The sequence below is a fragment of the Vipera berus genome (genome assembly GCF_964194415.1).
Source record: "Vipera berus genome assembly, chromosome: 8".
Classification (NCBI taxonomy): domain Eukaryota; kingdom Metazoa; phylum Chordata; class Lepidosauria; order Squamata; family Viperidae; genus Vipera; species Vipera berus.
In genome coordinates, this window is record NC_138211.1 from 20,115,430 (window position 1) to 20,129,703 (window position 14,274).

At 44.7% G+C, this 14,274-nt stretch overlaps 1 protein-coding gene across 2 annotated transcripts in view; it reads right to left on the reverse strand.

Moving 5' to 3' along the window:
• SEMA4C (semaphorin 4C) overlaps positions 1-14,274 on the reverse strand; it is an 84,159-nt gene that overhangs the window by 22,724 nt on the left and 47,161 nt on the right. For both annotated transcript variants that reach the window (XM_081333568.1, XM_081333569.1), the window contains exons 3-7: positions 6,772-6,920; positions 6,092-6,154; positions 2,906-3,004; positions 2,339-2,435; positions 244-360 (exon numbers count right to left, since the gene is read on the reverse strand). In XM_081333568.1, coding sequence (XP_081189694.1) covers positions 244-360; positions 2,339-2,435; positions 2,906-3,004; positions 6,092-6,154; positions 6,772-6,920 — 525 coding nt within the window. The remainder of the gene's footprint in view (positions 1-243; positions 361-2,338; positions 2,436-2,905; positions 3,005-6,091; positions 6,155-6,771; positions 6,921-14,274) is intronic.

The window sequence follows — 14,274 nt, forward strand, 5'->3', positions numbered from 1 at the left end:
CCAGACAGTGACCACACTCATCTAAGTGCAGTCTAGCACGCTGTGCAAACCTAGCCAGTTCAGAAAACACAACCATGAGTATAAGTTACTCCAAGCCAATTAGAACAATGCAAACAATATAAATAGCATATACGGCCAATAGACAGCATGTATCCTCCCTCTGCCCACTACAGAAAACGCTTGTGTAACTATGCTGACAAGTTCCAAGGAAGAAACATCCCCCGTCCCCCTTTAGCATCTCACCATTCAGCCATGTAGGCAGGTGCTCAGTCTTGACGGGATACTGGGGCCCCAGATTGCGCAGGATCACAGGATCAGTACCCAGGAAGTTGTTGTGTGTGGCAGAATACAACTCTTCCTCTGAAACAGGCAAGGAAAAGGCATTAGCCCAGCTCATGAGGCAACCCGGAGCTCCAATTAGATTTTGAAGAGTAGATATGCTTGATTGTCAATGGTCATGCTTCTCAACTTTGGCAACTTTAAGAGGCATGGACTTCAATTCCCACAATCCAGGACACAGCATATCAGCGATGCTCGACCAGGGTCTGCTGTATTGTCTGGGATACTGTATGTCCTCTCCGTGACCAGCTTTTTTGTGTGTTACTTTCTGGGAGGAGACCATATAGTATCAACCTTGTTAACTCTCAAGACTCTTTTTTCTACTATGTATTCAAAATGGATTGTGATTAATACGCATATGTATATATATATATATATATATATATATATTATTTTAATTCCATTTATATCCCGCCCTTCTCCGAAGACTCAGGGCGGCTTTACAAACTTAGCAGTAGCCTTCATTCTATGTATATGCCTGCTTATTAGGGCTTTCACACACACCCCAAGCGGCATTATTACAAAGTCAGCTTAATTGCCCCCAACAATCTGGGTCCTCATTTTACCTACCTCGGAAGGATGGAAGGCTGAGTCAACCTTGAGCCTGGTGGGATGCGAACCTGCACTAATTGCAGGCAGCTGGTGTTACTTAAGGAGGCATTAGCCCACTGCTCCACCATGTGTGTTTAAGTAATTAATATGGCTATGTATATATATGTGTGTGTTTATGTAAGTGTATATGTATAGCATCTCTCTCTCATATATATATGTATATGTATATATTGCTATATGTAGAGAAGCATATATGTGTGTATATGTATGTGTGTGTATGTGTATATGTGTGTGTGTGTGTGTGTGTAAATTTTTTGGATTTACACAAATATGAGCTGTCACTGCTGTGACTACTGCATGTGGATGGCCTTGGGTTAGGCTGAAACAGGAAATAAGATTTGTCCCGTGTTTGGGGCCTAGCAAGGTATTCTAAAATACTTAACAAACACTTTATATATATATACATACATATACATACACATATATACATATACATACATATATATACATACACACACACACACACACACACACACACAGACATATATATATATATATATATATATATATATATATATATATATATATATATATATATATATATATATATATATATATATATATGTAGAGAAGGATATGTGTGTATGTGTGTGTGTGTATATATGTATATAGAACGATGAGCTTGTCGATCAGAAGGTCGGCAGTTTGGCGGGTCGAATCCCGAGTGCCGTGTAACAGAACGAGCGCCTGTTACTCGTCCCAGCTTCTGCCAACCTAGCAGTTCGAAAGCACATAAAAATGCAAGTAGAAAAATAGGGACCACTATGGTGGGAAGGTAACAGCGTTCCGTGAGCCTTTGGCGCCTAGTCATGCCGGCCACATGACCACGGAGATGTCCTCGGACAAGCGCTGGCTCTTCGGCTTTGAAACGGAGATGAGCCCTGGCCCCTAGAGTCGGAAACGACTAGCACGCATGTGCGGGGGAACCTTTACCTTTACCTTATATATATATATAGAGAGAGAGAGAGCGCATATTTATATGTATATGTATATATGTATATATACAGTATAGTATATGTATGTATACATTATATGTATATGTATACATATACGTATGGGTGGGTGTATATACTTTCTTTTGAGAGCAAGCATTTTTTAAATTTGTGCCAGTGTGGTCACAGAAAAAAAAAGTAACATTAAGGTTATCATCTTATCTTATCTTATTCTGGAAAGCCAGCTGGGAAACTCTGGCAGCTGAGGTCCACGCCACTTAAAATGATTAAGGTTCAGAAACATTGGTTTATCATGCGTAAAGCCAACAGGCGGCCAGGCAGGAGAACATCCGCAGAAGTTGGATCTTCCCTCTTCTTCAAGGAATCCCCCTCGGTGTGACACCCCGCCATCGTCCCCTTTAGCTCCAAACGCAGAAGCTCCGATGACCACTTACCCACAATGAGGCTTGTGTATCCCTTGGCAGGATCGTATGGACACTTGCCCTTGCCTTCTTCGAAAGAGAACCTGTCCAAGGAGAAGGTGGCCAGATCCTGAAAAAGGCATTCCGCCCCCCAAAAAACAGAGGCTGTTAATAAACCCTAATAACAAGCTGGGCTGCTCAAACTGTCTCACGCGAGGACCGTGTTTCTGCTATACCAGACATGTCAAACACAAGGCCCAGGGGCCGGATCCGGCCCGCGAAGTGGTTTCATGCAGCCCGCGAAGCCATCCTGGAAACAGGGAGGGAACGGCCCCCACTGCCTTGGCCCTGGCCCAGAGACCCTCCTTCTGCCAGAGACCCTCAGATCTGTCCCACTCCTGCCCAGGCCCCCATAGGCATCCTTGATGCGAACGATGTAGAGCTGGCCACGCCCACCCAGTAGGCCATACACACTCTAGCCACGCCCACCCAGTAGGCCACGCCCTCCCAGGCCATACCCCCCCCCGCCCCCTGAGGGCAACCGCAATGCTGATGCGGCCCTCAATGAAATTGAGTTTGACACCCCTGTGCTATACTCACAATGTAGCCACATTTGGGCTGGAAGGCGTAGGTGCCGCAAGTGTACATGTGAGAGCTGTTATAGGTCTGGAGGAAGCGGATGTAGTTGAAACATTCGGTCTGGGAGGGAAAGAAGAGGTTTGTTAACAAACGTCCCCCAGCCCACCTATGCGCCCAAGCGGCTCTGCGTTCAGCATTTGCTCTGCTGCAGCGCAGAGATTCAACATCCTGAAAAGGGAGCCATCTTTTAACAGCGGGTAGCTAATGCTCAAGGCGCCCGAGATTGGCTTGAAGTAAAAAAAAAACCCCAAAAGATCTAAGAAAGCCAAGAGAGAGAGAGAGAGAGAGAGAGAGAGAGCAGAGAAAAGAATTTAGACATCAGAGGGGAAAAGCTTCAGCAGTTTGCAGAACGTTCCCTCCCAATCCTTAATTTTAAAGAGCATCTTTAATGGAAACTGCAGAAGGGCAAAATGTGCAGCACGGCAGCTGGATAGGCAGGGGAGAAGCAGCCAGGATTCAAGTCAACCCTGGCTTATTGTATCTGAACCGCGGGGCGCTACAGAACAGATTTTGCTTCCCTGCTTCGCTCCCAGTCTCCGGTGCAATTATTAAGCAAAGCAGGATTCTGCCTTGTTGCTTTTTTTCACAAGGCAGCACATAGAATAATAGAGTTGGAAGGAAGCTTGGAGATCTTCTAGTCCAACCCCCTGCTCGAGCAGCAGACCCAAGACCATTTCAGACAAAGGGCTGTCCAGTCTCTTCTTAAAAGCCTCCAGTGATGGAGCACCCACAACTTCTGGAGGCAAACAGTTCCACTGGTTGATTCCTCTCACGGTTAGGAAATTTGTCCTTAGTTCTAGATTGCTTCTCTCCGTGGTTAGTTTCCGGCCACTGTTTCTCGCCTTGCTTTCTTGGTGCTTTGGAAAACAGTCAGACTCCCTCCTCTTTGTAGGAGCCCCTCAAACGCTGGAATTCCTTGGCTCATAATCCTGCCTGGTTTAGACTAACCAATCTAAATTTGAATTTTGAATTCCCATTCAAGTGACATATACAAATAGCCTTGATTTAACAACAGATTGTTTAGTGACCGTCCCAAGATTACAACAGCACTGAAAACGGTGACTTACAACTGATCCTGGCAATTATAACCATCAGGGCATCCTCTGATCACGTGATCAAAACTTGGGTGCTTGGCAACCGACATGCATTTACAATGCTTGCAGTATCCCAAGGGTCATGTGAATGCTGTTTGAGGCCTTCCTAGCTGGCTTCCGATAAGTAAAGTCAATGGGGGGAAGCCAGATTTGCTTAATGGCCGCATGATTTACTTAACCACTGCAGTTATTTGCTTAGTAGCTGTGGCTAAAAAGATTATAAATTGGGCACAAGTGCCTTGGTTAGCAACAGAAATTCTGGTTCCAACTGTGGTCATAAGTCAAGGACCACCTGTAACCAAGATTCTCCATCTGGCACCCTACAGCCTACATAGCATAATTCACTGCGTCTAATGGGTAGGGATGAATCAACCACTGATCTCCCATCTTTTTTTTAATGAAAGTTACTTCTGATTAATGAAAAATACCCTGGGCTATTTAAACTGATATTAAATATACATGATTTGATGAAAGTAAGTATTTCCAACACCAAGACTTTCCAGAATATTAAAATGACAAGCTGAAAGGATGAAAAACTCAAGAGCGTGACACTGACTGCGTCCACCAGTGTAATCTGGGCCTGTCTTTGGTCCTCTTCGCAGCCTTTAGATCAGCAAAGACAGAATACAGATAGTCCTCCACTTACGACCATGATGGAGCCCACATTGTTCTGAATTTTGCTCCATTTTATGACCTTTCTTGCCACAGACATTAAGTGAATCACTGCAGTTGTTAAATTAGTAACACGGTTGTTAAGCCAATCTGCCTTCCCCCATTGACTTTGCTTGTCAGGTCACAAAAAGTAATCATGTGACCCCAGCACATGGCAACCGTCATAAATATGAGTCAATTGCCAAGTGTCTGAATTTTGATCACATGTCCATGGGGATGATGCCACGGACATTCAGTGTGAAAAGTGGACATAAGTCCCTTTTTTCAATGAAGTTGTAACTTTGAACAGTCACTAAGTGAACTGTTGTAGGTCGAGGACTTCCTGTATTTTCTGCCCCTTAGCAATCCGCAGAATGAATACCTCACTGAATGCGGTTAACAGGCATAATTATAACAGAATAACAAAACAGAACAACATTGTTGGGAAAGATCTTGCAGGTCATCTAGTCCAACCCCCTGCTCAGGCAGGAAACCCTACACCATTTCAGACAAATGGTTGTCCAGTCTCTTCTTAAAAACTTCCAGTGTTGGGGCATCCACCACTTCTGGAGGCAGGTTGTTCCACTGGTTAATTGTTCTAACTGTCAGGAAATTTCTCCTGAGTTCTAGGTTGCTTCTCCCCTTGATTAGTTTCCATCCGTTGCTTCTTGTCCTGCCCTCTGGGCGCTTTGGAGAATAGCTTGACTCCCTCTTCTTTGGGGCAGCCCCTGAGATACTGGAACACTGCTGTCATGTCACCCCTGGTCCTTCTCTTTATTAAACTAGACATACCCAATTCCAGCAACTGTTCTTCATACAGTAGTGGCTAAAATTGTGAAAACCTTTTGGGAAAAGTGTATTTTTGAGGTTTGAGGTTTCATTACCCAACTAGATAATATCATCAGTGCTAGAATGGTGTGGGGTTTGGTCTATGAGTTGGGGGTGATCTATAAGTTGGGGGTGGTCTACTGCCTCATAAACCAAAGTCTACTCCTTTCTAGCACTGATGATGTTACCTAGTTAGGTAATGAAACATCTCCAAGAAAACAACTAAACTCAAAGAACACCAAGAACCTTCTTGAAGAGATCCTGGAATTCTCAAGAGACGTTCCCACCCTTTCTCTCATGGGGGTGGGGGGGGGGAAGGAAAAAAGAAAGAAAGAACACTTGTGGAAAATGGAGTTTGCCATCAAGATCTTCTTAAAGCGCTTAAACAAAAGGCAATCCCCTCCTCCCTCCACCAGTCTCACAATCAAACTTTCTTCTCCCCGGTATCATACCGCATAAGGTCTGGGGGTTGGACTAAATGACCACCAAGGTCCCTTCCAACTCTGTTTTTTTTATGTTAAAGGATTTTTACAGAAGGAAGGGGCCAAATGTGGAGTTTTCAGAAAGTGCTTACCTGGTTACTTCTGCCTTTTTGGACACATTCTGCTTTTCTCTCTGCTGGAGCCTCCCAAAGTATCTGCAAAGAACAATAATTCCTCTTAATTACCCTCTGAGCAACAGCATTTGAAGGTTGACCCCACCCTGTCTCACCAGGTTTGGGTTGTGCTGCCAGTGATGATGGGAAAGAAGGCTGATTTAGTGCCCATAAAACCCCAAAGGGACCTGCCCTTCCATTAATGACCAGGAGACAGGCAGATCCTATTTCTTTAACCAGGAATTAAATAGCAAGCAGGATTGTCCCTCACAAGCTTAAATCCACCTGTCTCTAGTGCATCTTTACCTTACTTATAGATTGGAGCATTTTGTAGGCATAGCAAACCATAAAGCAAGGAAATTGGTTGGCTTGAAACACACGAGGCCATCCAAAAACAAGATTAAAGGAGATGAAACTCAGCACGTGGGATTAAATGCTGGTGCTTCGACTTTTAAGGGACCTGGTTCCATGCTGCAAATGCTACAACAGTCAGAACTAAACAGAATTTCATTTAGCACAGGTTTGTGGAACCAGTGGCAAGAAAGAAGTCCTTGCTCCACATCTGGCTTAGGGCCCTCCTTAAGTGATCCACTACTGTAAACAGAAGCACCAGCCTGGAAAGCAGGAGATCCAGAGTCCCAAACCCTTCTTCTACTTACTGCTTCCTCCATCTCCATGGTGCTAATGCTTAGGGCAAAGATGGCTTCACGAGCCCCAACGTAGAGCAGCCCTTTGGGCTCAACCAAGGTCAGCGTTGTGTAGTTGGAGATTCCTGCCATGGAGAAATGTTTGGTCCCTTCTTTCAGTTCTGCAAGGGAAAGTTGGACAACCTTGAGAAGATGGTCTTCCCTTCCAGCCCCAATTCCATAGACAGAAGACCTGCAAGAGGGTCTCGTTGTCCACAAAGCTCCTTCTGCGTGAGCAGACCTGTAGGGAATCCTCAAATGCACATGTCCATCACTGTCTTGCTGTCCCAACTAACCAAGAATGTCCAGCAAGACAAGGTCATTGTCAGCGATGGCATCATCTGTTTTAGAAAAATCTACTGGGAGAAATGTGCCAGCTGTCTTCATTACATTGTTTTGTGATCTTTCAGGCGTTGGGTGGTTAACCACATCTGCCTGAGCTTCCTTGACTCCGTTCCTCAGACTGGTGCCCTGCAAATAGGAGATTACAGTGCTCAGGATGACTATGGAGATTCTCAATTATCCAGGTCACGGTTGTCTCACAGATGTTTTTTCCAAAAGATCATTCGACTTTCTTGGGTTATTTCCCCCCCCCCTTGGAAAACGTTTCACTTCTCACCCAAGAAGCTTCTTCAGTTCTGAGTTAACTGAGTTAACTTAGAACGGAAGAAGCTTCTTGGATGAGAAGTGAAGCGTTTTCCAAGGAAAACAAAAACCAATACAGTCCAATTGCCTTTTGGGGGGGGAAAAACCCCTTTGGGACACAGTTCCCAGTAGTTCTAGCTAGCATGGCCATTGATGAAAATCCTGGGTGGGATCAGATGTCCACCACATGCAATCAGCTAAGCCTTATTTTGTTCTCCATGTTTGTCAGCACCATCTGCATGAATATCTTTCATTTATAGATGTATTTGTGAGTTTAGAGGTGGAGATTCACATTTTAAATAGCAATTGTTTTTGATATTGAAGCACATGCAAACTATTCTTTCCTAGTTTTCATGGGACTTTTCTGGAGGACATGGAGGATGAAGGGACACATTTTCCAGGACAAGCCTTTCCACACCCTCTTTTTGTGGCCTTTCTAAACAAGACAGGCTTCTACATGAATATTGTTGTTGTTTTTTAATTCACCCTGCCAAAGATTCTTGGCTATGCATTCCAGCATCCTAGCATGCTTCTTCAGCAGGAGAAAGCAAATTAATATAATAGATAAGGCTGTCTTCAAATGGTCATATTTTGCAGCAGCAATGGTAATCTTGCTCTGGAAACCACTGTGCTGGTTTCTAGATATTCCCGCAGAAAACAACACAATAATTTCTGCAGCTATGCTGCTGTGAAATTATTTTTTCATCTGGAGGGAGGTCCAAACTTAGCATTTTATTCCCATTCTTCGGAGGCCTTCCATTTGCGTCTTTAAAAATAATACAATACTTTCCAAAAAAAAACAAACCCTGGCTTACAAAATTTCCCTAAATGTCTCCAATTTCAGTGGGAGTGAATTGCTTTTATTCCTAAAGTCTAGAGCTTTTTATTCAAGGCTTGGCAACCTTTAATGAAATGACGTGCTTGAAATCAGAAACTTTAAAATGATAACTTTGCAAGCTTTAGAATATAAACAACCGTACCTGCGCTGAGAAGCATAAAACGGGGGCAATGCTATAGGAACAGTCTTCTCCGTTATTTTAAATGTCAGCAGGGACTTAAATTGGACAGAGATCAGCCGATGTTTGGACACACTGCTGCAACTTCAATTCTTTTTAAAGGAAATGCATCCCCCAGCTTCAAAAGCTTAACAATGGAAATGAAATGGTTATAACTAAGAGAAAAATGGTGGAAGAAAAGGAGGAGAGGCTGAGATAGGGATAATACAGGTTAGTGCCTGACTTACAACAGTTTGTTTGGCAACCGTTCAAAGTTACAACAGCACTGAAAAAAGGGACTTATGACCGTTTTTCACACTTACGGCCGTTGCAGCACCCCCATAGGCATAATTCAGATACTTGGCAACTGGTTCGTGCTTACGACGGTCGCAGTGTCCTGGGGTCATGTGACTCCCTTTTGCGACCTTCTGACAAGCAAAGTCAATGGGGGAAGCCAGATTTATTGAACAACCCAGTGTTACTAATTTGACAACTGCAATGATTTGCTGAACACCTTGTGGCAAGAAAGGTTGTAAAATGGGGCAAAACTCACTCAATAACTGTCTCACTTAGCAACAGAATGTTTGGACTCAGCCGTGGTCGTTAAAGGCAAGGACTACTTGAATCGCCACCAAGGAGAAACTGGTGACTCTCAGTTAGGAGGGCCCTGTTGTCAACACGGATCAGTGCTTGTCGTGGCCAACAAAAGTAGAGCAAAACATCCATTGAATTGAAAATGGGAAAAGGCGAAGTGACAAGAATACAGATTTCAACAAAGCACTTGCTGAACTGTGAATAAACCATTTTAAATATGTCAAATCGTGCAGCCTATTTGCACCTGTTCCATCCTTCCAATCGGGTTTAAGGATGCCTCCAAAACCAGAGGCTGGGATCTCCCTGTATAGGCTCTGATCCCTGGGCACTGCAGCAGGCAGGCTGATCTCTGGTGCCCTGGCTTTGTTCTAGCTTGTAAGGAAGAAGAGATTCATCTAACTGCTCTGACCCTCCTGACGGAAAGGAAGATCCTGGAATGGATATGGGCTTATTAGTTTCTGGAGAGCTAAGATTTACGGCTGGGGCTGTGGTGAAGCCTGAGAGGCAGCAGCTGGGGTGACCGATTGGTTTTCGTGATTCCCACATGGGAAGTTAGCTGACGCAGTGGCTCAGAGGTTAAGATGATGGGCTTTTTGGCTGGAAAGCTGGCAGCCCAGGTTTGAGACCTGAGCACCGTGTGACAGGGTGAGCTCCCGTCCTCACCTCTGCTCCTGTCAGCCTAGCAGTTTGAAAGCATGCAAATGCAAGTAGATAAATAGGCACCACTTCGGTGGGAAGGTAATAGCGCTCCGTCAGGTCATGCTGGCCACTTGATCATAGAAACGTCTTTGGACAGTGCTGGCTCAATGGCCTTGAAACAGAGATGAACACCATCCCCTATGGTCGGCAATGACTAGTGGAGTGTAAAATCTGCATGGACTCCTTTACCTTACTTACACATGAAGTTAGGCTCATCCTCCGTAAAACAAAAGCCGAAGATTACATGGAGCGGTTCAGAGGATCATCAAGTTAGGAAAAAGTGGCAAGGAACAGCCATTCTAGTTTTCCTTGGGGTAAGTGAGTAGGGAGTGATTAGCTGGGTCCATCGTGGTATCCACTCTATGAATTGTCAAACCTCTGGTGGTGGACATTTTGTGAGAATGCCCACCACGCTCTCACCCAAATCCAAATGTACCCACGACCCCACGATGGATATTTCCCACACAATGTGTCCTTTTGAGTTCTTCTTTCTCAGAAACTGCTCTTCAGAAAGAATGCCCAACTCCTCCTGCACCAGCCATGGATCTCATTTTGGTTCCAAGAGGGTTTGCTTTGCATTGTGCAAGTGCCCGTGACCTCTTCAGATAAGGATTTGGAACATTCCACTTATTGAATAAAAATAAAAAGGAAAACAAAGGTTGTTTATGCAACAGAGGCCCAGGGTAAAGACGGGGCTGCCAAGCCAGATCTGAGGAAGGGAAGCCAATCTTACGGGGGGGGGGGATCTGCTCTTTTCCTTGTCCCTTTGAGTTCTTAACCACAGCTCTCTGCAAGCACACTATTGCAAAGCTGTGATGTTAGCTTGGACACAGAAATCAACCCAAACTGTCCTTTGGAAGGACAGATGCTAAAGCTGTAGTCCAAATACTTTGGCCAGCAAATGAGAAGAGTGGACTCCTTCGAAAAGGCCTGGATTGTTGGGGCAGATTGAAGACAAAAGGAGAAGGGGACAGCAGGGGATGAGATGGTTAGATAGTGTCATTGACACAACGAATATGAGTTTGGGCAGATTCAGGGAGATAGTGGAGGATGTGGGGGTAGCTGGAAGCAACGGATGGGAACTATTCAAGGAGACAGGCAACCTAGAACTAAGGAGAAATTTCCCAACAGTGAGAACAATTGACCAGTGGAACAACCTGCCTCCAGAAATTGTAAATGCTCCAACATTGGACGTTTTTGAGAAGAAACTGGATAGCCATTTGTCTGAAATAGTATAGGGTTTCCTGCCTGAGCAGGGGGCTGGACTGGAAGACCTCCAAGGTCCCTTCCAACTATTCTATTCTATTCTATTCTATTCTATTCTATTCTATTCTATTCTATTCTATTCTATTCTATTCTATTCTATTCTATTCTATTCCATTCCATATTCCATATTCCATATTCTATATTCTATATTCTATATTCTATATTCTATATTCTATATTCTATATTCTATATTCTATTCTATTCCATTCTATATTCTATATTCTATTCCCTGCCCCCTGTCCCCTGTCTCCCAGAGAAAGCTCACCAAGCCTGGGAAAGGTTAATCTCCAACCTGCTTTGTGTTCACAGCTCACTGATTAACAAATTAGTCTCTCCATAAGCCACCAGAAGCTACAGAGCCAGGGAACAAGGAAGGGGCGAGACCAGCATTTTCTTGGCAAAACAGAATGAAACCCCAGAGCGCCATGCACCATTTAAGGAATTTAAGAGGATGTCGTCCATTCATACTGATAGCCGGTCACCCAAAGGGTTTTTGGCACAAGGAGGCAAACTTAGTCAAAAGCGTTTCCTGCTTCTGGATCTCTGGAGGGTCACACCAGGCCACCACATACAAGCTGCAAAGAGCCAAGACAACAGTCTAACAAATCCAGCTCCTAGCTTCTAATCTGGTTGCAAGAAATGTGGTTTGGTTATGGGGACGAGAGAGGCTGGCTTGGATTCTAACCACTCTAACCCAGAGGTCCCCAACTTTTCGGGCACCAGGGACCGGATCCGTGGAGAGAGGGGTTTTATTTGCGGACTGGAGTGTGCCTGGTTTTGTGTGCTGCCTGTATCCTGAGGATGGGGCTTCGCTTGTTTGCATGGACCGGTTTCTGGGGATTGGGGACCCCTGCTCTAACCGGTCTCTGACCACAGAGACGCTCAGGATGGCTTGGCTTTCTGGTGAGATAAGAGGAACCCCAGCCATCTGTCAGAAGAACCTCTCGTTTCCTCCCTCCCGTCCTTCCTTCCAAACATCCCAGAGTGGACCAACGAAGGCCAAACAAAACAGACAGCCGTGCTTCCAGTTGATCAATACACTCTGTTTGGAAACTTGCTTACAGTTTTTAGACCCAAATTAAAAACAAGGCCAAGATTTGGAGCAGGGGTAGGCAACCTTGGCTCTTTTATGACTCGTGGACTTCAACTCCCAGAATTCCTGAGCCAGCTGGCTCAGGAATGAGTCATAAAAGAGCCAAGGTTGCCTAACCCTGGTATAGGATCTCCTTCTTGAGCAGGGGGTTGGGCTAGAAGACCTCCAAGGGCCCTTCCAACTCTGTTATTCTTTATTCTGGAATTCAGTGGGGCACAGTTTGCCCACAGGTGCAAGGCCAGCATTTCATTTTATATGTAATGCAAGTGTCTAAGTCTCATGTACACATACACACATACATAAAGAGGACTGACTATACAGGTAATCCTCGACCAATGACAATGGAGCCCAAATTTTCCGTGGCTCATTTGTTAAATGAGTTTTGCCCCATTTTGCAACCTTTTTGTAATGAGTGAGTAAACGAATCACTGATGTCATTAAGTGAATCATGCAGTCATTAAGCGAATCTGGCTTACATTGACTTTGCTTGTGGGATGCCAGCTAGGAAGATTATAAATGGTGTTTCACATGAACTCCGGGACACTTAAACCGTCAGAAGTACATGTCAGTTGCCAAGTGTCCAAATTTTGATCACATGACCATGGGGATGCTGCAACGGTCCTAAGTGTGAAAACCGGTCACAAGTGATTTTTTTTGTCCAGTGTCGTCGTAACTTTGAACACTTCACTAAATGAATGTTGAGGACTGCCTACCTGTACACCTCCAGGGATTCCTCCTGATAGCAAGAGCTATCAGGAAAAAGAGTTAACTTGTACTCAGCTTAGGAACTGCAGTGCTGTGCAGGAAGACCTCAAGGTCTCACTGATCCTCACGTTCCTGCTGGCTTTTTCTGTTTGCTCCCCTCTTCCTGAAACAGCATCTCATGACTCAAAGTGCCACAGGCTGATCTGAAGCCGAGGAAGTGCTGGAACCAACCAGGCCACCCTGTCAGGCCCACTGTACCCCCTCGCGAGGCTCAGAGCAGGATGGTATCTGATTTTTCATCTGTCCTCTGGAGAACGTGGCGGATGACACATCAGGAGGAAAATCACAGCCACATGCTGGGTCTCTGAGAAGCTGCGTCAGCCTTTCCCAGCCTGCATGCTCCAGAGAGGCTGGGTTTTTGACCAGCCACTATCCCAAACATCACAGCGGAAACAGTGTGTTTTCTAATGATCCCTCTGCACCTATTGTAGACTCACAGCCCTCCCTATCACATGCAAAGGGGAACACCAGGCGTACAACAGCCAAATGAAGGGATTGGGGATTATCCAAGGAGGGAAAATATTTTTCTACACAAAACTTGAGAGAGAGAGAGAGAGAGAGAGAGAGAGAGAATTTATAAAGTATTCTGCAGGATGTTCCAAGACAGACTTCTCCATCTCAATGCCCTCCAGATGGGTGCCTGGTTATGAACAGTTCACAAGAAGGGGTCGAGAATCCATCAGATGGATAGGCCCTTCTCAACAACCACTGTCAATGCTATGTTGTAAGGAAGGAAGGAGTATTAGGTTTGCCAACTTGAGTTATTTGTAGAAATAATAAAGGCAGTGTATGTATGTGTATGTGTATGTGTATGTGTATGTGTATGTGTGTATGTGTGTGTATATATATCTCCTGAACTTCACCATCCATGTGGTTCCTCATGTCTTCTCCCAGTAAACGTTGCTCAGGAAGAAGCTTACAAACCATCTGTTTCCAAGGAGAAAGAACTACAGATAGTCCTCAACTTACAATTCCAATTGAGCTCAAAATTTCTGTTGTTAAGTGAGACGTATGTTAAGTGAAGTTTGCCCCAATTTATGACTATTCTTGCTACAGTTTTTAAGCGAATCGCTAAAGTTGCTAAGTTAGTAACATGATTGTTAAGTGAATCTGGCTTCCCCCTTGACTTTGCTTGTCAGAAGGTCACAAAAGCGGGTCACATGACCCCTGGACACCGCGACCGTCATAAATATGAACCAGTTGCCAAGCCTCCAAATTTTGATCACATGACCGTGAGGATGCTGCAACGGAGAAAAATGGTCATAAGTCGCTTTTTTTCAGAGGCGTTGTTAACTCTGGTCACTAAATGAACAGTTGCAAGTGGAGGACTACCTGTACTGCAGCTTTGGGATCCCCAAGGCGCTTTTGAGGTCAACCCAGAGTCTGCTCTGAGCCTAGAAACTATCAGCCTAGTTTCTC